Source organism: Acipenser ruthenus, chromosome 12, assembly GCF_902713425.1.
Source record: "Acipenser ruthenus chromosome 12, fAciRut3.2 maternal haplotype, whole genome shotgun sequence".
NCBI lineage: Eukaryota > Metazoa > Chordata > Actinopteri > Acipenseriformes > Acipenseridae > Acipenser > Acipenser ruthenus.
In genome coordinates, this window is record NC_081200.1 from 26,387,642 (window position 1) to 26,413,460 (window position 25,819).

General features: G+C 39.4%; 2 protein-coding genes across 9 annotated transcripts in view; one reads left to right on the top strand and one right to left on the bottom strand.

Moving 5' to 3' along the window:
- The window catches only part of LOC117416972 (formin-binding protein 1-like), a 91,957-nt gene extending 67,327 nt beyond the window's left edge, over nucleotides 1-24,630 (top strand). The window contains exons 9-15 of one of the 2 annotated variants that reach the window (XM_034028499.3): nucleotides 1,134-1,337; nucleotides 10,712-10,821; nucleotides 11,691-11,823; nucleotides 17,823-17,923; nucleotides 19,680-19,822; nucleotides 21,301-21,459; nucleotides 22,398-24,630. In XM_034028499.3, the coding sequence (XP_033884390.3) occupies nucleotides 1,134-1,337; nucleotides 10,712-10,821; nucleotides 11,691-11,823; nucleotides 17,823-17,923; nucleotides 19,680-19,822; nucleotides 21,301-21,459; nucleotides 22,398-22,405 (858 nt within the window). In that variant the 3' untranslated portion in view covers nucleotides 22,406-24,630. Of the gene's footprint in view, nucleotides 1-1,133; nucleotides 1,338-10,711; nucleotides 10,822-11,690; nucleotides 11,824-17,822; nucleotides 17,924-19,679; nucleotides 19,823-21,300 lie in introns of both variants that reach the window. The other variant, XM_034028497.3, reaches the window with a different exon arrangement.
- A 64-nt stretch (nucleotides 24,631-24,694) lies between these two features.
- The window catches only part of LOC117416971 (breast cancer anti-estrogen resistance protein 3 homolog), a 103,012-nt gene continuing 101,887 nt past the window's right edge, over nucleotides 24,695-25,819 (bottom strand). For all 7 annotated transcript variants that reach the window (XM_059034721.1, XM_034028492.3, XM_034028493.3 and 4 more), the window contains one exon: nucleotides 24,695-25,707. In XM_059034721.1, coding sequence (XP_058890704.1) covers nucleotides 25,532-25,707 — 176 coding nt within the window. In that variant the 3' untranslated portion in view covers nucleotides 24,695-25,531. The remainder of the gene's footprint in view (nucleotides 25,708-25,819) is intronic.

Here is a 25,819-nt window from a genome sequence, read left to right on the forward strand (position 1 = left end):
ATAAAAGTACACTTAAATAATTACCACAGGGTATAATAGTATGTAATTCCTTAGTGCTCCTTGATATTTCACCTTACTGTAGTTGTTTTAAACTATTGAGGGCAGTGAATTGGTAAAGAGTCCCTACACATATAGTACATGAAAATATATAATCCACAGAAGTCATACAACTGTCGGAATCAAATTCACTGGTAAAAATATCTGTAGTGTCTACCAAACCTCTTGCACCCAGCCTTGTTCCACCTCAGTCATCCCTGCTTTTGTAGTATGCTTTCATTCTCCGCTGCCCAGCCTCTGCTACCATTTAGCAACACAAAACAAAGAATCACAAAACCTGGTCAAGCATTACAGAACTATAAAAATATCCAACATCTGAGGTGTACAAAAAAAAGTCCCACCTTGGTACTTAAGCATAATCAATCAATACTGAACATTCTAGAGGGTTTAGTTTGCAAGATTGTGGCTCAATACAAGATCAGAGCATTGTATAGTCTTCTTTTCAAAGCCTTTGAAATTTGAAAAGCTTGCATAATGCATGTCCTTGTGCCAAGTGTAGCACAGTTAAACATTCCTCTACAGCTGTAAGAAGCTGCTATATGGCAATATGTTTGCTGCCTGCGGTAGTTACCATTGATTATCAGCACTTCCATTTTAGTTAATTTCAGCTCCTGCCACAAATAGCCAAATAATGACACATCACAAATGATTCACTTGAGAAACTGTCACATGCTGCCAGTGGTATTGGTTTTGCAAGGTTTCCTTCTGCATGGTCAACCCTCACGATAAATCCATAAAAGGCCACACTATTTATATCTAGGTGGGTTTTTTTTTTTTTTTTTTTAACTTCAAAGTATGGATTTTGTTACAGCAGCTTAATTTGTAGAAACCTGGTACTGATTAGTTTTCTTGTAGATGTCATTTAAAATAATGTCAGAAAGTACTGTTTGAATAAGTTTTGATAGTTTGTGTTTTTACACTCTACAATTTTACAGTAGACAGTTTGCCACAGTTTGAGCTGCAGACTTAGTAGACTGAAGTCTGTGACTCTACCGGCTGACTCGATCACCTTACCCTGTAAAGCCTGCTTCTCAATTTTCACCACAGTATTTGTTCCTTTATTATATTTCCACCAGGATTCGCAGATTGTGGTAGAATCCTTTAAATCTGGGTTTGAACCTCCAGCAGACTTCCCGTTCGAGGACTTCAGTCAGAATATCTACAGGGCCGGTTCTGAAGGTACCATAAGCACACCCAAGACAGACTCCAGCAGGGCCGACCCCAAACACACCATTGGGAAAACCAAGGGCAAGCTGTGGCTGTTTGGAAAGAAACCGAAGGTAGGGGTATTGATTGTATGATTCCCATATTAATATAGGTATGATTTAATCTTAAAGATGTGATGGATAAACATAATATTGCTTAATTTACACATCCTTGTATTGATGGTTTAGATTATTCACGTGCTTTGTAATTGCACATTACAGCTGTCTTTTAAAATAATTGAAACCGCAACAGATCTAAATACTGTCACCCTTTTACTAGCTATATTATCATTCCTTCCCATTTCTCTTGAATATCTTGACTCTCTTTACTGCATTTTATACTTCAGTTTGAAATAGCCAGATACCTCAAATACTGTGTTGTAGTTCAAACTCACTCCAATGGGCAAGCTGCAATCAGGCCGTGTGACCTACAGCAAAGGTACCAGGATGCAGCAGTTTATCTGCAGCGTGGCTTTTGAAATAGCTGTATATCATGTCTTACAAGTAGATAAGCGAAAGATTCTCAGCACAATAAAAAGGAGACCAGTAATAATGACGATAAAACTAATAATGAAAAAATGTAATGTTTTCCTACAATGGTTGGCTCCCTCCTCCACTATTATAATCCTGCTGGTGTGTTTGTCTTGTAAATACAAGACAAATGCACTAGACAGAGCAGTAGATAGAGCAGGGTTAGTAGTTGCAGTTAAAGGGTGCAGTATGAAGATTCAACAGTATTTTTGTCAAAGAATGATGTTTATAAAATAAGTGGCATTTGTAGCTTTGCCTATCAAGTTCTGTGCCACCATACAGTTTGACAGGACTGGTAGAATTGTGGGAACAGGGGGCCACTGTAACAGTGTCATAGCTCATATGTAGAACTGCATGGCTGTACAATGAAGGTCGGTACAGTGTGCATTTTGCCGACGGATATCAAACTGTTGGTGTTTTTCCATGGGAACAGCTGATTCAGTTGATAACGCCTGGAGACTTCCAGTTTTTTGCTGTGCTGACATGCTTTTGGTGGTGTGTGTGTGTGTGTGTGTGTGTTTTTTTTGTTTTTTGTTTTTTGGGGGGGGGGGTTAAAAAAAACTGCAAAGATACAGATTAATTTTATCTATTGAGTTTTGCGGTTTCAGCCTCAGATTGTCCCTGTGAACAGAGTGATATATTGATGGAAGGGGCAAAATACTTACAGCTGTTTTTAGTTCAATGTTAGCCTGGTTCTTACACAATATGTCAATATTATTATTACAATATTATTTACACACAGTTTATGAATCTTAATATTTGTTAGCTGTACAGTAAATTACATTGTATTTGTGTTTGGTAATACTCCTACATATATGCTGGAATTCACAGATTTTTTTTTAATTAACCGTAATTTTTTTGTTAATTGTTGTTTTGTTTTTTTTCGTCAAGGAGCTTATTTGATTTGTTTCTGTCGTCCCCCTCTCCCCAGACTCCCCCCTGCTCCCCCACCCATTCCTCTCAATCCTTCACTTTTAGTGACATGCAGTCTCCCAAATTCTCCAGCGATCCTATAGCTTACTGCCTGTGTGAAATTAAGACAGTAAAACCCAGCATCCCATCTTTCAGGGATCTTAAAAGAGGGGTAAGGTACTTCAAGCATACAGTTTGTGTGTTTGCTGTGGTGATCCTTTCATTGACTAGATACTCACAAACATTTGAAGGGAAAACCTCATATACACAGTTTTACCAAGAGACTACTCTGCAGTACCAGTTAATGAAAATATTTAAAAACTACAGTAGAACCTAGAAAGGTCACACTTACTAACTGAAAACACCACTTCAAACTGGAAACAGGGCTCCTGGCTGCTGTAAAAGATAAGAAGATCCAAAGCTGTGAATTTTATCAGTTGAACACAGATTTCCTGGCTTATTTTGTTCTTCTAGTTAATCCTTCTGTTGAAGATATTAACCTTGTATTAATACAATACATGTGAGTAGTAATATTACTACTCATGTGCATAATACAACTTTCAGGGTTACAGACAGCCTTATGAACATCCTCCATTCCTGATGTGTATGGAACTTTGGTATTCTACTGTACAATATGATGTTCCGAATTATAAAGTGTACAGCTGTGGGCCAGCCACTCTTTACACTTTTAGTACACATTATGATTGGAATGGTATAGCAGTACACTGTTGTGCACAAACAGATACTGGGGAATGACCGTTTTTAAAAGAAATTTGTAAAATGACAGAATAAAATGTATTTAATTAATAAAATTACGTTATATTGTGAACTAGCAAATTTACAGAAAGTTACTGGTAAAAAAAAAAAAAAAATTAATTTCAATTTTAGCAAACGCACACTCTAACGGCACAAGTGTGTACATTTACTTACTGGAATGTCATTCATAACCATTTTTTATGGCAAACAACTGCAGAATTGTGAATTTTCCTAATGGAAAACTGAGATAGATCAAAGAGGCAGTGCATTGTGCATTGATTGATACTGTCAAAAATTATGTTATGCCATTACTGAAATCATGTTCTCCGGACAATAAAAACAGAGTGGTTTCTTTGTAACTGTAATTGCCAAAGGGAGTGCTTGTGTAATAGCATGTTACAGAACTACAACCTGTAATCTGTTTTCTCCCTGATTGTAGGTCTTCCTGTTGTAATGAACTTGTTCCAGTTTGACGTTCATTTTTTGCCATTATTTATTTTTTTATTTTTTTTGTACGTGATCCGGCTTTGAGTACAAGTCTTATGTAATCGCAAGAACAAAGCCTTTACTGCTTTACACACATTGCAGCTTTGTGGAATAAAACAGTTCTGTTCTTTCTCCAACTTGATTGTGTTCTGAACAAGACTAAATGCATGTTACAAGTTTATACTGGGTGTCTCTTATTGTATAAGAGATGGCATCTTGTGCAGTTTGGACAAAGCTGTGAGGTTTAGCCGCTCAAACTGTGCAAAATGATGTGATTTATAACTAATAATATAAACTGTAGTAGTAGTGGTGGTTGTGTGTGAGGTGTGGAAGTGCTCCAATATAACTATTACAGGAGGAATGGCATAAAGTGTTCTCTTTTTTTATATTTGCCTTCAAGCATTTACCATAAAGGGAACTTGTTATGTGTTTTAAATCACCATTCATTATTGTTTCACCACTCGCATGTATTTGGCATGTTTAGTAAAGTCTCCGGCATGTTTGACCTTTGGGGCAGTTAAACCGTCACAGTTTTCCACGGTTTCAGGGAGAATGAAAATATTGGTGCACAACCCTAGTGCCCCCTTAGTGGTCATTTTTATGCTGGTATTACTAGGCTCAGGCTGGCTCTGAGACCTGATGACTATTAAACATGCCAAATATCCACGAGTGCAAAAACAGTAAGAAATGAGGATGATATAATAATATGTCATGGTATAATGTACACTGTGACTGATCAGCAAATGTATATACTCAAGTCAAAAGCATATAAAGATCCATTTTGAGTGGTGTGTGTATACAATAACAGTAATAAAATGTAAAGAATTTAAAGGATATTTTTTTTTTTTTTTTTTTTAATGAACAAAACTGTTTGATATTCATAAAGCTGTTCCACACAAACTGCACAGTGAGACACTTCAGATCTGTGACCCTTTAATCTGCAATGCCATCAGTCAGTATTTTTGATTAAGATAACTGAACCTGTTACACAGAGCAATCAAGTTAAGAGGAACAACCCTTGTGATTTATGAATGCTGATGATTTGTTTTCTGGCATCCTCTTAAACCGAGCAGACGTTGCTTATGTTTAATTGCTGGCACGTTCTAGACGCGAATCCCATAAATGTCTGGTCCAGCTGGGGACTGCGACACTTGTATACTTGGGGCCCAGATACAAACTAGGGTGGGGATCAGTCCTCCCACAGGGCTGTACCCCTGTCTGCGGGAGCCACATTATAACCATGATTTCCATTACACGAGAGTAGATGTTAAAACTTCATGCTGATTTGAACTCGGCTCTCGCCAAGATAAGCACCAACTAAGACGTAGCTTTACAGTAAACTAATGTGATCCATATGCATCTCCATCCATTTACGTTTCCTTCCATATGATGATGTAGATATCCTTCTGTCTGGTGTTAATGGCTGAAGTGTAATGCTGGCTCCAGGGATCAGCTTATTTTGCCTCCCTGGCGCATCAGCACACACAACGGCTGCGATGCTGGCTCCGGGGATCAACCAAAGTGCGGCCTCCCCAGCGCATCAGCATGACAACCGTCTGGATTGAGCTAAGTAGGGTACATCTCTGGGGTTTTCAAGTGGGCACCTTCCATCCTCAGTGTTTCGTCGACTAGCCCACGACACCTCAAGAGGGCTCGACGGTGATTCTGGCGTCCCAGAATCACCCCCCTCCGTCCCCCACTCAACTCAGCCCAGCTTACTTACCTGTCCCCAGCCAGAATCTTTCCGTCTCAACCACAGCCAGTTGCTGCTCCTCTCTGCTGCTTCAGATAAGTTCTTCACTGTGCGACACAACTCTTGGCCACTGAATCCGACGTCTCTGAGAAACCGGGTTGTAGAGTGTGCCACAAATCCTCGACAACCCACTTCCACTGGGTAAACCCGAACTCTCCATCCTCGCTGTTCCGCTTCAGTGGCTAGTTGAGCATACCGCAGTTTCTTCCTCTCATACGCCTCATCTACAGCGTCCTCCCATGGCACTGTTAACTCTACTAGGTGAACAAGGCGTGCTGATCTAGACCACAAGACAATATCTGGTCGAAGGTTAGTGGTGGCAATCTCAGGTGGAAAAATAAGCCGTTGACCAACATCTGCCAGCATATTCCAGTCTCTAGCAGCTTCCAGTTGTCCTGGGCGAGGATTGGTTTTAACACCTTTTCTTGGTGGTTGCTCTCCTGGGCGGAGGAATGTTGTCTTTTGTGTGTAATGTTTTGATGGAACAGGTGGCAACTTATTGGTCATGTTACGCTTGTCTTCCAATGCTAAGGCCAAACATCGCAGCACCTGGTCATGGCGCCAAGTAAACCGTCCTTGGCTAAGAGCCACCTTACATCCTGTCAAAATGTGCCTTAATGTTGCAGGTGATGAACACAAAGGACATGAGGGATCCTCTCCAACCCAGAGGTTTAGGTTCTGTGGTGATGGGAGAACATCATATGTTGACCTGATGAGGAAACTGATCCTGCTCTGTTCCATTGACCATAGGTCTTGCCAGCCAATCTTGCGTTGTTCCACACTCTCCCATCTCATCCATTCTCCCTGTTTGGCCTGGGAAATGGCCTTTATACACCTCATCCTCTCCTCCTGCTTTTGCACCTCGTTGACTACCAGCTTCCTTCTTTGAGCTGGGGCCGCCTTGTGCCATGTAGGAGGAGTTGAACTGAAACCAAGACCCCCTCTTCCATGCTGAACTTGCCCCATGATATCACCAATTCGAAGGGCAGCCTTTGCATCTTCCACAGCTTTCTTTGCCGCCCACTTTCTTCCAGTTTTCAACACAGGTGCTGCCTCCCTTACGCATTTATCGCGTGACTCTACTAATGTCATTTCCAGTCTGACCTTGGCGCACTTAAACTCCTCGGTTAGAGCAGAGACTGGTAGCTGCAGTATTCCTTTACCATAAAGTCCCACTCTGCTGAGGCAGCGTGGAACTCCCAACCATTTCCTGATGTATGAACTGATTAAAGCTTCCAGCTTCTCTACTGTTGTCAAAGAAACCTCGTACACAGTCAGTGGCCACAGCAACCTCGGCAGTAGACCAAACTGAAAGCACCAGAGTTTTAGTTTACCTGGTAGAGCGCAGCTGTCTATGCTCTTCAACCCTTCCACTGCTTGTTGTCTAACTTCTCCCACACGAACTGTGTCCTTTAGATCCCCGTCGTACCATCTCCCAAGACTCTTCACTGGCTTCTCAGACACTGTTGGTATTGCCTCACCATTAATGAAGAATGTTTTATCTACTACTTTGCCTTTAATTATAGAGATGCTCCTTGATTTAGTGGGCTTGAATTGCATTCGTGCCCATTCAATGTTATTGGTTAATTTGCCCAATAATCGATTAGTGCAGGCTACTGTTGTAGTCATGGTTGTCATGTCATCCATGTATGCTCGAATTGGTGGTAGTCGCATTCCAGAAGCCAAGCGCTCTCCTCCTACTACCCATTTTGATGCCCTAATGATTACTTCCATTGCCATGGTAAAAGCCAGTGGAGAAATGGTGCATCCTGCCATTATTCCAACCTCTAGGCATTGCCATGTAGTGCTGAATTCTGAAGTTGAAAAACTGAATTGCAAATCTCCAAAATAGGCTTTCACTAAATTTGTTATTGTCATCGGTACACTGAAAAAATCAAATGCTGCCCAAAGTAGTTCATGTGGCACTGAACCATATGCATTAGCCAAATCCAGGAATGTCACATGGAGCTCCTTCCTCTCCTTTTTAGCTGATTGAATTTGTTGCCAGATCACATTGATGTGTTCTAAGCAACCTGGGAAACCTGGAATGCCCGCTTTTTGTATTGAAGTGTCAATGAAGCAGTTCTTTAATAGGTAAGCTGACAATCTCTGAGCAATAATGCTGAAGAAAATCTTGCCTTCTACGTTTAACAGGGAAATGGGACGAAACTGACTGATGCTTGTAGAATCTTTTTCTTTAGGTATAAAGACTCCACCTGCTCGGCGCCATGCTCTTGGTACAACCTGTTTTTCCCATGCCACTTTCATCAATTTCCACAGAATTCGTAGAACTCCTGAAGCACTCTTGTACACTCTGTACGGAACTCCATTAGGCCCTGGAGATGATGAAGCCCTTGCTTTTTTCACAGCTTGCTCTATTTCTTTCCACTTAGGTGCACAGTCCTCCATTTGGTATTCTGGTGGATTGATAGGTGGGATGTCTGACGGAATTGACATAGGCTCCTGCCTTTTTGAATCTGTATGTGTTTCCTCCAAATATCTCTCCAGCTCAACCTTAGATGCTTTTAGTGTGCCATTCTTCTCACTGGTGAATAACTTCTTTACAAATTTGAATGGGTCTTTATAAAAGTTAGCTCTCGCACGCTCCTTCTTTCTGTAGCGGTTCCGTAGGCGCTCAGCTCTGCGCAATGTTGCAAGCTTATCTTTTATGACCCTTTGTAAGAGATTGAGTCCCTCCTTCTGACTTTGTTCTGCTCTTCTCCATTGGTTCCTCAGCTGTCTCCTTTCTCTAACTAAGCGTTCAATCTCCTGCTGCCGTCTAGACTTTCCAGGAATAGTTTGTACTTTTTCCTTCCTTTTTTCAACTCCAAACCTCTCACTTCCATATGCGTAGATGATGTCCCCAAATTTATCCAGCTTCTTTTCAACTGTTCCACTTAATCTTTCCAATGCAACGCAGAGATCTGTGTTTACTGTGTCCCATGCAGTTTTCTCACAAGCTCTTGGCCATTTAACTCCAGGCTTGTGCCCGTTGAGGTTCTTTTCTCTCTTATGCTGGTTTGTCTGACCGGGTTCACAAGGATCATTAGGTTCATCACTAACTGTGTCCATGCAAGTCCTCCTCACATCTATGACAGGGGTGCTGATATCCTGCGAACTGTGGTTTGCTTCCTGTCGCTGGATTTCATTCGACTGACTTGACTGACTTCGTAAGAAGTACTGATCAATGCGAGGCCCTTGTCCCTTCTCCCTCAAGCATTTCATTCTCCCTTGATGAATCTTCAAACCCCTGACCGTTGTCGCCTTGCTCCAGCCGCAGACACAAACCTGGAGTTCCATGTCTTTGTTAACTGCAGATCTTGAACTAGTCTTTTGTGAAGTACTCTCCATACTCATATCCGTTTCCGTTCCTAAGTCGTTAACCGTGTTGTCCAACGTTGAGTCATCTTCCGCCCCCGCTCTCGCAGACTCTAGGGGTATTTTTCTCTTTAATTTCTTAGAAGCCTTGGGCGGGTGTCTCCAGCATCCTGTAAACACAGAGCTGGATACTGCCGACAAGGGTAGCTAACCCTTACCAGCCCCAATGGGGTCTCTTTCCTCCTGTCAGCTGTCTCTCCAGGCTGTCACAAGGTCTTTCCCTTGTTGCCAGCTGCACTATTCACAGCAGTCACTGGACGTATCCAGATCTTCATGATTTCCATTACACGAGAGTAGATGTTAAAACTTCATGCTGATTTGAACTCGGCTCTCGCCAAGATAAGCACCAACTAAGACGTAGCTTTACAGTAAACTAATGTGATCCATATGCATCTCCATCCATTTACGTTTCCTTCCATATGATGATGTAGATATCCTTCTGTCTGGTGTTAATGGCTGAAGTGTAATGCTGGCTCCAGGGATCAGCTTATTTTGCCTCCCTGGCGCATCAGCACACACAACGGCTGCGATGCTGGCTCCGGGGATCAACCAAAGTGCGGCCTCCCCAGCGCATCAGCATGACAACCGTCTGGATTGAGCTAAGTAGGGTACATCTCTGGGGTTTTCAAGTGGGCACCTTCCATCCTCAGTGTTTCGTCGACTAGCCCACGACACCTCAAGAGGGCTCGACGGTGATTCTGGCGTCCCAGAATCACCCCCCTCCGTCCCCCACTCAACTCAGCCCAGCTAATTTACTTAATTATCTAATTAAGTAAATGCTCTCTGCTTCCTACTCATTACCATCAAGTGGCTGCAGCACAACCTATCTTTTTAAGGTTGTCTGATATAAACGCATCCTAGACTGATATATTGTTTAATTTTGAGTTTAGATTCCTCATTGCTATGGGTTACATAGGGACAGCTGGTTGACCCTATCAAGTTGTATATGTCCTCAAGGTGAAAATTAACTTCCTTATGAACCACAAAAAAAGTAATCCTAAAATAGATGTATAAATATTATTTATTATGTTGAAATTTCCCAGTGTTTTTAAGTGTGTTTTTTTTATCTAAAAACATTGCAACACTATCAATTAAAAAGAATTTGGTGTCTCTTGCTTATTTCCTGTCATCTTTTTTGAACCATGCAGTGGTCCCAGAAACAGGTATGTTTTTTTAAAAGCTGGTTCTCTGCAGTTTTTGACAGCATGCTGTGTGTGCTGTGTTAAGATTGTAAAGTAAAACGTTGAACACTCTGAGCTCTTCTTCCATTACAAACTCTTAATACATGCAGGGGTATAAATGGTAAAAATGAGAAATGCTCAACAAACACTAAATATTATGGAAGGCCAGCCCGGGCAGTCAGAATGATCACTGTCTGTATTCCAGAGTTTAAGTGTAGATGTGTAGCAGAGGGCTTGGGAGAATAGGAGAGTCAAACACCAGGAAACTGTGCATTTTATATATATATATATATATATATATATATATATATATATATATATATATATGAGAGCTGTTATATTAGACTGTGCATTAACAGACTTCCTGGAAGCAGTGTTTCTTTCCAGCATTGCCATTGCAGTTACATGGTTGTAGTGAAGCAAGACTCATTGCTTTCAAATATTTCTTTCAGGGTCCAGCAGTGGAAGATTTTAGTCACCTGCCTCCTGAGCAACGACGCAAGAAGCTTCAGCAGAGGATTGATGAGCTCAGCAGAGAACTGCAGAAAGAAGTGGACCAGAGGTGATCTTTAACGCTCTTATTCATAAAGGGACGTTTTATGAGCCAGTCCTGATAAGAATACATGTGTGAACTGTCACTGTATCTAATCTATCCTCTGTAAAAATGACCATTTGTAGAATAATATTTGTGAATTGTTCCTATATCGAATCTGTTCAAGTGACAACTATAATATTGAAGTTATGTTTTTTTTTTTTTTTGTGTATCTCATTGAATATCCTGTTTTCGCCTGTATTTCTGCATATTTAAGTCCACATTCATTACGGTGCCCAGTAGACCAAGCAAAAATATGCAGCATTCTTAATGTTTCGAAAGAGAACAATGAGGGTAAAAAATGGAATGAAATCATGTTTAAATATATTGGTACAGCAGAAGCACCTAATCAGAATTTTTGAAATATATTCTTAACAATGTTTCAGTTTTAAAAGCATAGCGCACGCTATTGCTATTTAAACTTGTACTGTATAAACCCTTTGTATCCACAGCACCTAATTAAACATCCAGCTCGCTGGATGAAATGCAACAAACAAACTGATTTTGAAGTAATTGAAAGTTTGCACTGTTTAGTAACATAGTCGGTGCAGGTGGGAACCAGTTGTTTTTGTACAGCATACATATTGTTATAACTCTTTCATATACAAGTGGGGGAATTCTTTGCACTTCATTCAAACCTAAGTTTATTGCTTAAAAACTGCTACTGCACCCCGGTATTGCTGTTATAAAAGATCAAATGATCAGGACACACTTTTTTTAGAGATGGTCAGGAATTGAACCATACCCAAAAATGGAACATTTATAAACTTTCTGTTGATTTCAGTGTGTTTTGGGGGGGCTATAAAATATTGACTGTTACAATTGTATTTTTTTTCTAGAGATGCACTGAACAAAATGAAAGATGTCTATGAAAAGACTCCACAGATGGGTGACCCAGGAAGTTTACAACCTAAAATCGCAGAGACGATGAGCAATATGGATCGTCTCCGCGTGGAGATCCAGAAGAACGAGGTAACAACATCAGTATGCAAAGAATGGATGATAATTGGTGATTTGTAAGAAGTTCTGTGTAAAGGAAGAAATTAATACAGTAATTACAGATCTAACCATTTGTTTTCTACTTCTAATCAATATTTATTGCAAAGTCAATAAACTGAAAATGGTGAAGCACATAAACTATGCACCCCATTCTCAAAGCAGTTATTTAGGTGATAACTCTGTTACAGACTGGTGTTGACTTCTTTATCAGCTTCATGGAAATCAATGTTTTATCATTCATAACGTCATGCTTTAAATAACTCAGTTAAGGCTTTATATCTAGTGGATTGATTCAGTAAAACAGAAAATTGTCTGATAGGAAATAATTTTAATTTGTGTCATGTATGTCTTGAATTTAACAGATTGAAAAGAATTGAAACACTGAAACGTTGTTAACCGATGTGGTCACTGTAGTGCCAGTGCCACCTTGTGGATGTACTGTGCAAATGTTTTAATACATTGAATTGCATCTGAAACAAAAACACATTGGAAATGTGAGAAAACGCCAAGTTTTCGAAAGTGCCCAGCCATTTAAAATGGAGATATCAAAAACACATACCAAGTTTCAAGAAACAATTGGGGCAACCATGGCCAGCACCAAGCAAATAGGCACAACTGTAAAAGTGGTGAGGGTCATGATTTTTACTTTGGTATAAAAGCATAGCAATGGTAAAAAAAATAATGTACATTTCCAAACATTTTTAATATTCTACTAATTTGTACTTGGTTACAAACTTACATATGCATATGAATGCTAAAGTGAATTACATGGACATATTAATTGTATAAATTATTATGTTTTCTGCCTCCTAAACTTGATTTGATCTTAAAGCATTACATCTGTTCATAAAATGCCATGTACATGTCTTTTGCATTTCTTGGCCATGGTTTGACTTCAATAAGTTTGTCATTTGCATGCACCCACTTTGTAGCGCCGGGCACTGAGAGGACACACATGTAGTGTCCTGAAACAACATCTCCTCCTTTGTGTATAATAATGGAAGATAATTTGTAATTGCAGATGTCTACATTAATTGTACTCTTGTGCAAACCTGTAAACTTCACATCTTGTCACTTTGTAATATTACCGGTTGGTTTGGTTTGCCAAAGCATAAGCTGGACTGCAAGCATTTTTCCTGCAGACTGAAGGACTTTGCATTTTAAGTAGTGTAGATTTTTGGCAGTGGTCACATCTGCCACCATCAATGGGTGCCCACTTGTGCTCCACATTAATGAGATGTTCCAAACACATGGAATGTGTACCGTCAGGTACATGCAGAGAGTAAACATGCCCCAGCTCTTGATTTGATGTGTGGTACCAACATTGTGTACATAGCATGTCGTGCCTTGTGGTGACTGAAACCAGATCTCATATTTCTGGGACAGTTTGGTGAGAAACTCAACAACATCTTGCTGCTGAACTCTACTGAAGGGTTCTCCTAAGAAGTGACAAATGTCCACAGTACTGAGAGATGTAGTGGATGGCAACTGATCATAGTTGGTAACAAAAGTCCTGAGGGCTTGTTGTTCACTCTTTTAGTGACTCTTTCAGAAGTTGGCATTGAAGAAGACATTGTAACATGGTGTTTGCATAACAGGAGGTGAGATGAGTGTTGCTTAAGCCTCTGATTGAATGTGTGACTGCAACTGTTCCCTCAGAATGTGGTAGCTTTTGTTGTTCCTGAACATTGGTGATGGCTTGACGTAAGCTTGGTCTCCTTCAAGCTTATCAACTCAGGGCAGTAAAGACTTCTCAGCCTGCTGTACTCTGCAACTGTAGATGGAAGTGCTTTAATGCAGGTGGGGTCAAAGTTTATAAGGTGGATGCCACTTAAGGAAGTAACTCTAGAAAGTGCCGCAAAACTTTGGCCACAGATAAAAATGGAGTTGCCAAGGTCCATCATCACTGTTTTGAGTGTCATGCCCTGGCATTTATGAATGGTGATTGCGTGTGCACCAATGACTGGAAACTGCTCTCAAACAATGTAGGCCCTGGCCATGATCTGGTTTCAGGTGTCTACTGTAGGCATGAGACAGGTTGAACTTCCATCTTTTGTCATCTAAATCTTTCATGTGTTGGATCATTTCTTTTTTGCAGCTGTAAATATCTCCTCCCTTGATTTGGCATTAGTCGTTTACTCAACAAAATGTGATCAGTTTTGTTGGTGGCTCTGAGTCTGGCACGGTTAAGCAGATTGGCATAAACCGGTCCTGCTTCTGGCACATATTAATTGTGAGTTCATCATACGTGTTGGCAGTATGGAAAATCTCACAGGCAAAGATGGATGTATAACAAGGTGACATAATCATAGACACCTCATCAATAATGATGGATAAGGGTGCCGAAGAAGAAGGAGAAACAACTTTAGGAGCTTTGGTTTGTTTCAACGGAATAATAATGAATTATTGTGGAGTAGTGGTTAGGGCTTTGGACTCTTGACCAGAGGGTCGTGGGTTCAATCCCTGGTAGGGGACACTGCTGCTGTACCCTTGAGCAAGGTACTTTACCTAGATTGCTCCAGTAAAAACCCAACTGTATAAATGGGTAATTGTACATAAAAATAATGTGATATCTTGTAACAATTGTAAGTCGCCCTGGATAAGGGTGTCTGCTAAGAAATAAAAAATAATAAATAATAATAATAATATTTACCAAACGCTTTTATCCAAAGCGATTTATAGGAATTAGGGTGGGTGAACGATGCATCAACAACTGATGCAGCAGGGTCACTAACAATAGGACCTGGGGTTTACGTCTCATTCAAAGGACGGAGCACAAGGAGGTTAAGAGACTTGCTCATCAGGAACACACATAGTTAGTGGTTGAACTGGGATTTGAACCGCGCTCCTGATATAAAGCCCCTTTTTTAAGCACTGTCCCTCAATGTTACAGTATGTTTAACAAAATGTTGTATATCATGACATTGCAATATCAGATTGGAATGCAGCACAGTAAAAATGTATAATTATTTGTACTTGCTGTACGACTGGCCCAACTGGTTCGGAGGGCCGTTCCTCGTCGAATTTGTGTGCAATTCAGAACTTTGCGAAGCGTGCATTAATCCCATAGAAGAATCGGTGATCAATTGTTATGTAATCCAGTGGACAGATTGTAACAACTTTCTTAGTTAAAACTGACCCAAAATGAACCACTAAACATATAGGAGTCAGGAAGTAAATAGTTACAGTGTAATAATAACATTTAAAGGGTACAAAGAGTATAATTTAGCATGCAGGGTTTATTGTAAATTAATTCTTGAGTAAATACGGTATTTTGTGGGGTTAAACGTTCAAAGGCATGGCTCACAGCACAGGACAGAAAGATAATTAAAGCCAGCATTTACTAACAAAGGGGCGGTGCAGTTTAGAAAACAAATAGGTGACCACACAATAAAGATATATCTAAAACACAATGTACAAGATATCGCTAGCAAAGCAATGTCCCAATCCTGTTCAGACAACAAACAAAAACAAGTCCAAAAGAGGGTTTCATTCAGTTCAAAAGTATTCCAAACAAAAAAAAAATCTGAATAAAAAAAAAAAACACTGAATGGCCATTCAAGCATTTGTAATCCACTGCAGCTGTTAAATGAAGAAAAAGGTTTGATCTCACCCAGTTATCTGTAATGACATCCACAGCGCTGATTCCTTCTGTTCGTATCCTGCCGGTAAGGCCATGTGGTTGAATCTTTCCTTGATCCAGAAACAGTTTGAAAAAATGTCCAAAGAATATAGAACCGAAAAACTGTTTTGAACAAGAATAGAATAGAATAGGCGAACAAGCAATGTTAGTATTGCGGCATATTGCGGAGTAACTGTTGTCAACATGTCGGTCCAATGCAAGTGGAACGAAAAGAAAATATGGCTGACAAACAGAAAAAGCTACACATGTTACGTACAGACCAACAAACTGCTGGCTGTTGAATACCAGCGCAAGTAAACCCCCTCCATTGCTGGTCCCTTTCTGTTTTTAAAACTCCCGGTAACGAACAGGAAGTTCCGCCCCCCCGTGCCTAGTAATTGTTGGTAGCGGCATGCAGATCTTTGCCTTGTCATGTTGTTATATAGTCTTCAATTGTGAACAATACCATTTTTTTTTCATTCAGTAAAAACATTTTATGTTGTATGAAGAGATAGTAAATGTGAATTTATTGATAAGAAACTAGAAACAGATGGAACCCTAGTTAGACAAGCTAGACAAATGTCATAAACTATGTTCGTTGTTGTTTTGGGGGAAGTATCCACACAAATGTAAGCGTAAAACTGTAGTACCAACAGCACTATTGAAACTTGGTATTGTAACATTTTCATGTATCACCGGTGGTCACCCAGGATGTTTCAGAGCCAGACGTCAGTATGGCTGAGGAGGATTAGGATGCGATTTCAATCACGGCCTCCTGGGAAGGTGGCTCCTTGCATCAGGAGTAGGAGGGACAGGTCAGGACAGGACAGTCACTGAGCTTTCCCCTCTCCCAAGCGTGATCCTGGCGCTTATGGAGCAGACCTCCAAGTTCCTTGAAGTACCTTGGACGGCAGTGCCCAAACCATGCAGATCGGTTTTTAATATACTTAGATGGCATACTGCAGTCTGTGCCCCTCCCTGAACCGGTAGCTTCAAAGCTGCGCCTGGTTTCAAGCACACTGCTCCAGATCTACAGATCTGCGGATTTCACTCTATACTCTTGCTGTATAGAGTCTGGCAGTTCTCGCTCTTTGCGAGAACTACCGTTCCTCTCAATTTAGAATTTAGTTATGCATGATTGCTGAATGATATTTGTGTTGTTTTGCAACCTATTTATTTGAATGCACTTATTTAATTAGGCTACAAACAGTGAAAAAATATAATAAAATACAAATTTCAAAAGAAACAGGTATGTACATATACCAGTGTACAGGTGTAAACGGGTATATATACACACAAAACTATAAAACCGAAATCATTGTTTCTAATACTACATAAAAAGAAAATATAACTTCCGCTATGACGGCTGCATTGTACTCTATGGAGGAGTGTACGCGTCTGCCAGCTGACTGTGTCTGCATCCAGGAGCTGTGTTATAAACACGGATGCAGTTCCATTGAACACTATTGTGTAAACACATGTAAACTGGTACATACAAACCTGTAAAACCAAAATGTTTTTGTTTTTTTTCTAATTGTAATATAAAAAAAATAATATATAACATATGTTTCATATTAGGCACATAAGCTGTCATTTCAGTTTGCTGTATGCATCTGAGTGCAGCTTGCCATATTCCAATCAAAATGACTACTTTCAAGATTCAATATTTCCTTCTGATATATTCCCAGTTGCATTTGTGGAACAAAACGAAGGATTGTTGTCTCCAGGTACATTGAAAAATAAGCAACTAGGCTTTCACTGAGTTTGCATCTTGACAAATCCACAATCATAGCAATCTCTGTCTAGTAGTCAGTCTACAAACAAAGAAAGGATTGAAATACAAAAAAAAGTGTGCTAGGAGGAGGAGGTGTGTCTTGTTTGCTGCATTTACAAAAAAAAATTGAGTATCTTACGTTATATTAAAAAAAAGACATGTATTGTAGTGCGTGGGTCACATTGACCCATGTGGCGGTTCTAGGTAGAACTGTTTATAACTTTATCATTTTTGCGATTCTGGCTATCAAACGCTCTCTGGATATTTAATTAATATATTTAGGAAAAGTCAAAAACGGACATACACATAGGATTTACAACGGAAGAGTAATTAATATTTTAAATCCAAAATGGGCCAAATTGACCCGCATGGCAGTTCTAGTGTTAACAGCAAAAAAAAACAACAGATCTTCAGTTTAACAGTAGTACGATTGTAAAGTACTAGTTTAGAAAGATGGCATTATGGTTACAGTATAACACATTTTTAATAGGTTTCAAAACGATTCCCTTCGGTAAAGGGTTTGCAGATTGCACATAAGTTGTAAAGGTGTGATTTTCATTCCTGTGCTCATTGCAGGCATGGCTCACTGAAGTTGAAGGAAAACCAGGAGTCAGAGGAGACCGTCGACCCAGTGCAGACGTTAATCACCATCACCACACACCACATGGAAGAGAAAGGTAAGGACAATACAGTAAGCAAGTACAATACCTGCCTTTCATATTAGAAACTACTGTAGGTATTGCACCGATATATTGTGTAAAAATAATGTCTGACACAGCAGCTATTACCAGCTAAACAATTGACTGCAATGGGTCTTGGGTGTCCTGAGCCGGTCAGTTATCTACAGGTAATGACTTCTGCAGGGGATAATGATACTTTATACACCGAACACATGTTTTTGTGTATGCATTTTTTTAAATGTGTTTTTAGATTACATTTTGGGCTGGAGCGCAGTTAGTTTTTAGAGGGAATCTACTGTAGGATTAAGATTGCTATACTCTGGACCTAATAGGCTGAGACAGTCTGTGAGGTTTATAATGCTGTCTAACACATGCCTAGAAATATGTTATCTTCAGATGGCTAGCCACGATGCTGCACGAATGATAGATTGAATTTAGCTTGACTTGCGTTTCCGTGTACAGTTAGAAACATGCTTGTCTGTAGCTTCAGATCTGCTGTGTACAGGATAGGTTAGTTGGACTATTTAACTATCTTGGGAGCTGGCTATCTGTCAGAATTACAGTATTGTATATTCCATTGCTTTAATACCGACAGTGTCCTCCATTATTTGACTCAAGCATTAGTGAAAATAAATAAAAAAAATTATTAAAGACATTGAAATATATCAACTGCTTCTTTCTTGATAAGACTGATACTGCAGGGTGTCTTGTTCACTGTCATTGTCAATATGTCTTTTACTTAATTACATATCCATTAGCTGTACTACTGATTCACACTGATCACTGGATTGTAACCATTGAAACTCATTTAGTGTTCCTCTATTTAAATACCAATATAGCTTATCTTCTAAATATTCATCGAAATGATTGCTGGCCAATTCGGCAATGAAGTCCCACATATAATATGTATAATATACTGTGTGTGTGAGACTGCAAAATTATATTTAAAAACATACATATGTGAAGAAGTTTTGCACAGAAATATAAGTATTTTCAGATTACACATGACAAAAAGAGTAGAAGATCAGTTAATAAAGTATCCTAAATTGGATTGCGAGTGAGGTTTAGATGCATGTAGGGATTAAACATGCTGTTTGAATATGGGATCTTTATGGGCTCCCGAGTGGCGCATCTGGTAAAAATGCTCCACGTGGAGTGCAGGATGCGCTCTATAGCCTGGACGTCACCGGTTCGAGTTCAAGCTATTCCACTGCCGACCACGGACGGGAACTCCCATGGGGCAGCGCACAATTGGCCAAGCGCTGCTCGGGGGAGGCCGGGGCTTAGGTCGGCCAGGGTGTCCTCGGCTTACTGCGTACCAGTGACCCCTGTGGTCTGGCCGGGCGTCTGTGGGCTTGCCTGTAAGCTGCCCAGAGCTGCGTTGTCCTCCGACTGTAGCTCTGAGGTGGCTGCATGGTGGGCCTGCAGTGTGTAAAAGAAGCGGTCAGCTGACAGCACACGCTTTGGAGGACGGCGTGTGTTCGTCTTCGCCGCTCCCAAGTCAGCGCGGTGGTGGTAGCGGTGAGCTGAGCCTAAAAATAATTGGCTATTCCAAATTGGGGAGAAAATGATAAAAACAATTGGGGACTACTAAATTTTAAAAGAAAAAGAAAAAAAAAATCATCTTTATTATTTTTAGAACGATGCAACATTATTTAGGACTGGCTTTTCTTGAAGATCATACCCAGCCCTTTCTTTCTTTCCCTGTGCATTGATAATGTCAGTAATGCTTGTGGGTTTGTCTGTGCTGCAGTCCCGAAGGCAGCTACAACGAAGATGCTCCCCAGGAGAACAGGGGACCCCCTCAGCCGGACCCTCACGAGTTTGATGACGAATTTGATGACGATGACCCACTGCCTGCAGTTGGACACTGCAAAGCACTCTATGCATTTGATAGTAGGAAATTAAATTCATTACATTTGACTTTTCTTAAATGCTTCTTAAATGTATGCAAATGGTTCCTAACTCATCCCCAATGTGGATCTCAACAACCATTTGAGGGTATCAGAATCCAGGTTACGTTGACCAGCTTTTGACCTCTGATTCATTGGACCAACATAGGCTTACGATACTTTATTTAAATCATTAAAATGGTAAAACATATTTTAATACACTAAAGTGACCCACATTACCGCTGTCTAAAAAGTGTCCGTATGAAGATCTGCCTCTGTTTAGATAAATTGAATAGAACCCAGTATCTATTTCTCATTTCTGTAACTTGATATATTGAAGGCTATATCTTGGGAACCAATTGTCCAGTTTGGTTGAAACTATGCGTGGACATTTCTTAGTTTTCTACATGCTAGAACATGGGGATGCACATTTTTGTGATAATAAAACCTACGATATGTGTGTGTATATATCCTTGGTGGGCAGTATATACAGTATGCTGCTGACTAAGTTTGTGTTTTTACCCTCACTATCTTACCCCAGTGTCCTTGGCATGAGGTATGAAATAAAGGGCCAGCCCTACAAGTTTGTGTTTTCAGATAAGCCCCTTACCTCTTATGCTAGCTATCAAGTTTTAAGCTTCTTAGAAGGAATGATGTGCTGGTTCCATGGGTTTGGGACACGCTTCCCATAGATAGTATAGAACAAGCCTGTGTCCCAAACATCATGATGATGTCAATGCAATGAGGCAACCAATATTCCAACCAACTCTTGACAAACTTTTTAAAAGGAAAACCTCATTGCAATTCTCCCATGGAAAATGTAGGGTGTCCTATTTCAATATTTTCATTGCAGGTGGTCAAGTTCCAAAACAGACAGAGGTTATTATAATGTTGTTCCTCTGATTATTCAGGCATGCACACACACCTATTGTAGGCAGCCACCCAGGCACTTCAGAAAATGTTTGAGAGGTATCCATGGTGAAAGGGGAATTCAGATTTTTCATTTTTTGTTTGTCCCAATTACCAATAAAGACTGATAAAACTGCTTCCTGTAACTAGTTGCCGTGAGTTTTGGCAGTGTACTTCAGATTTATTTTTTTTATAAGCTGTTTTTTGAGAGTCATCAGCAGTAAGCCATGGATAACTTTAACACACTTAATTAACAATGTAGGGCAAAGCATAAGAACTTGAGCAGATAAATGTTTCAGCTAATGCCTTTATTGGTGTACAGATTAGAGACTATAAATGGATTAGTTGCTAAATTAAACATATGGTATCTTTTTATGAGTATGGCACTAGCTATATATAACACACCTGTTGCTGTAAAGATGGTTATACCCATCACCCTCCCGTCTGACAGCCTCTTTTATTGAAGTGGAACAACCACAATTTAAAAAATCCTCTTTTGCTAAAACAATGTTGTAACACTAAATAAACTTGCAGGGCAATCCAGAATTAAACAGGATTGTTCTGTTTTTGCAGGTCAGAACGAAGGCACTCTGGCTATGGTTGAAGGGGAGGTTATGTACATCATTGAGGAAGACAAAGGAGACGGCTGGACACGAGCCAGAAAGCAGAACGGCGAGGAGGGCTATGTGCCAACATCTTATGTAGATATAACACTTGAGAAAAACAGCAAAGGTGCGGTAACCTACATATAAACTCTGCAGACTCCACAGCATGCTGAAGAGACGCTGAACTGAACGCTTTAACAAAATGAAATCCCACCGTTTTCGGTGTTCATTAAGCTTATTTTCTTGTTCACTATGTGAGCTGCCATACGGTATTTAAAAAAAAAAGAAGTTTCATAACGTGATCCCTTAAAGAAATGTCATAGCACGAAACTGTTTGTGTTAAGCGTTGAACTCAGCGTGATTCCAGTTGCCTTGTAATGGTTGTGAAAATGTATATAAGGGACCAGGATATTTTATATCTTTTAACAATAAGAACAAAAAAACTATTTTAATTATTTAAACCAATAGAATTTGGTTACACTTGTTTTGGATAAATGCAGTACATTTTAATCAATTTTGAATTGTGCATGGCCACTGATTTTAGAAAGATCAGGAACTTCAGTTGTCCTAGATTACTGGGATTTGTTTTGGCAATAATCAACTGGTACAGTACTACTGTTTCTGATATATGGGACGTTGTGTGTGTTTGTTTTGTTTTTTAATTTGTTTTACTTTAAACCTGTTCGATCATATTAAGTGTGACTGAAAACAATAACATTTTTATCATGAAGTGTGCGCCGAGTTTGCTATTCTTTTTTGGTTGCCCTTAAGCGTACGCTCTCTGTAACATTTTATGACTATATTTGTTCAATTTAAAGACCTATTTAATATTCTACCGATGACATTAAACAGCTTGTTGCTGAGACGACATCCATAATGCTTCAAACAGTTTTACCTCTATGTTTTTGTGTATTATTTAGTGGCACTGGGTCCCCTGACTCTTCTGGAAATGGGCTTTTGTGTTTGTTTTCTTTTATTGGTTCCTTCGGTGTAGCTGACCCAACGGCTTCTCATTCTTCTTGGGGGGATAGAGTAACTGTTTCTTTCTTTCCTCTTGGACTACAGGTTCCTGAATGGATGTGTGGGTTTCTGAAACAGTGGGTGAGACATTCAAGGAAGGTTACATGCAGCTGCTTATCTCTGGGGTGGGGACTTAGGTATTAGGAGGCCAAGAGGTATAAAAGCAGGTTGCACGTTTGCATGCAGGCATCAATTTATCATTAACACGTCAGCATTGCCATCATAGCATCATAGTGGCAGCTTTCATTAAACATCTTTCCTGTTACTCGGATGTGTGTAGCAGCTATGGACACTTTTGCCAGGCTGCAATTTTTAAAGTGAAAGCCGTTCATTTCAAAATCTAAAGCTTTCCAAAGAAATCTTTGATCTTTGCAGTTTGAAAAAGTACCACTGTTATTCTGGTCATTTTAATGCAAGGGAATCCAACGAAAAAGAAAAGCTATAGTACACGAACTTCGCCTTGACACCGAAGTCGACCCTTTTTGTTTGGTTTTTGCATATCATTTTACAGCTTTGAATGTCTGCCTGTACCGCCCTCTTCCATGCTCGCCCCCTAACATGCTGCTGCATGTCTAGCACCATCATTCTAAGTCAGGAGTGTTTACATGGCATTATGTTTTAACTGGTATTTCACTTACATCTAATCCTGTTGTTTGTCAGCCAGTCCCTTTTTTCACCTGTCAATTAATTTCCATTCTGGTAACTTGTTGAATTGCACTACATTGTCTTTCACCAGTGCATGACCAAGTAATGTAAACTCAATGCCAGACTGCAATAAACATCATCGAGAAAGAAGTATTTCGGTGTTCTGGGGAACCGCTTACCAACATGCCAAGGAATACATCTATATCATCAATGCAAGGGGGATTGCAGCCTTGTATAAGCAGAGCATGGCATACAGCACCAGGAGATTTGTTTGGACAAGGTTCAAAAGGACCAAGCACCATCTCCATGTAATCTTTTGCCTTAACACAACTGTACAATGGAAGAGTGCCTAAATCTGCTGATTTGCCAATCCGATAAAAAGGCTGCTTTTATTTCAGTATTGGCATTTTTCCAGGACTTGTCTGAAATCCTTGTTGTCTCTCTCAGCACTGCAAAATGTTGTATTAAGCCGTTTCAATTCTGAATCTCCTTTGAGTGGCCAATTTAAAAAAAAAAAAAAAGTAAATCAGATTTGTTTTATTACTGAAGATTTTTATGTGTTAATAACATATTTTTATTTCAATTGAATGTGTTTCTATTGTGGTGATTTTTATAGGGTTTTTAATCAGATCAGAGTTAAATGATCAGGCTTTTGACTACATCGTGTTTAGGAATACCATCATTTGGACCTGTTGATTCTTAAGCGTTTTTAACTATATTCACTTTTGCCCATATAACACTAACAAAAGAAATCTGGATTTTGTATAAATGTAAATACATGGGGAAGCAGTACCATCCTGACTGTGTTTTCATATGGACATTGTGTTGTTTTTTTAACTGAACGAAGAAATAATCTTTTTAGACTTCTTTAGGTGATGCTGCCAACAACTTATCTTGAAAACTGACCAGATTAAAAATAGTTACAACTATGTTAACTGTTGCATATATTTAGGGTAAATAGCTAACAGGGTATCTATGTAAGTGAATATACATTTGCTTACTCATGGGGTTACTAATTAAATAGTAAAACATCATATTTCATATTCATTTTGTGTCAGTTTGTAGAACTGGTGCAGGTTCTAATCTGTGGCTCTTTGTGAATGGTACATATTAGATTTCTTTAACTTCATAGCCCTAATAAATATGTATAAGCTGTGAAATTTACATGTTGATACTTTTTTCATGAAATTGTATCCGCTTTTAAAACTTTATACATCTGAGGACGTGTATTTGGAACATTGGACACGTTTAGATAAACACCTATGGCTTCTTTACTTAGCTGTAACCTCTTTCAGTTTTTCTGTCAATTTAATGTTGTTTTTTTTTTTTTAATGAACCAGGAGATAATTCCTAGTTCGGTTTTTAAAGAATTTGACAAGATCATTGCAATGAGGCATGCTGCTGTTCTATAGTAAATGCTTGTAATCTTTTCAAAGACAAAGCGGGAAGAATAAGATGTTAATAGAATGTGGTTATAAACAAGTTTCGTGCTGAACACAATAGTCTTCATTTCTACGCAACCTTGTGCACATGTTGATTTTTTTTTTAAATATTGTGAAACACACTATGTTTAAAATTCCTGTTCTCTGTTGAGAATTGTTTCATTGAAATAAAAACTGATTTCATATTGTAATTCTGGCTTCTGTTGTGTCCTCTTTTTTATATATGCTTTAAGTATTCCTGATGCTACACATGAGTGTCATTTGTGGTTTATTTATTTAATACAGAAAAATAAAACATACTAAAAATACCAGTGTGTATTTTAATTAGTCACATGGTTACACATTTAGTCTCCACAATATTTAATCCAATACAAAGATAATAAAATGAACATGTCATTCTATTTACATGTTAGTTTATGATATTGCAGCCGGAAAATATATTACAATCTTGAATTCAAATGCTGTATTTTAAAACTCCTTTGTTTCCCTTATTTTCTTCCAACCCAGTATTTATTTTTTACTCATGTGGTACTTCAGTATATGAACAGATACAGACCAGTAAGGTAAGTTATGAAGACATTCCCAGTGTTTTACAATACCAACAGGTACAGTGCTCTTGGTGCACTTTTGGTAAATGTGAGATTTACCCAACAAAAAGGTTATGCCCTGAGCAGTTAAGCAAATGTTTGTTAGAAATGCTGTCCACCCTTTAAGCAGGTTTAATACATTGTGTACAACCAAACCAGTTTTTTTGATTAAAACATTGTGGTACACAAAAAGCCTTTTCTCTAACTTCAGTGAGTCAATAAATGGTTAGAAAAGGCACAATTTATAGTACATGAGGAGTGACATCTTCCAGACTATTTGGTAGCTCCAGTAATTTGACCAGAACTGGGATTTAGACATCAATCCTCCTGTGACCATCTTCCTTGTAACTGGTCTCATCTCTCTTTCGTTATCTTTCTCACCAACTGCGCAGTAATGTAGCGCCCGGTCACTTTGAAACGCAGCCAGGCTTGGGATTTTCTCTGGTGGATACTTCAGGCCTCGTCGGAGGGTTTTGTCTCTGGACTAGTTATTTTTGTTGCCATCTCATAATTCAGTGTGTCTGCCGGAAGGCTCCAGCTTCCTCGACAGAGCGGTTAAAATGAGTTTGAACTTTTCATAGCGCTCCGTCTGGTTTACCTGAGCTCCTTTGCTGCCCCACAGTAACCTGAGCTGAAAATCAGTCTTGAAGATCTCAAGCATGTCTTCATTGGGCTGGAAATCTGAAGAAAAAAAAAATGTGACTGTTCAGCCCATCAAAGCTTGCTCTTGTACCCCAAACTTCCCATTCTCATTTTCAAAAATAAAAAATGTGTGTCCTCTCCTCTTCAAATT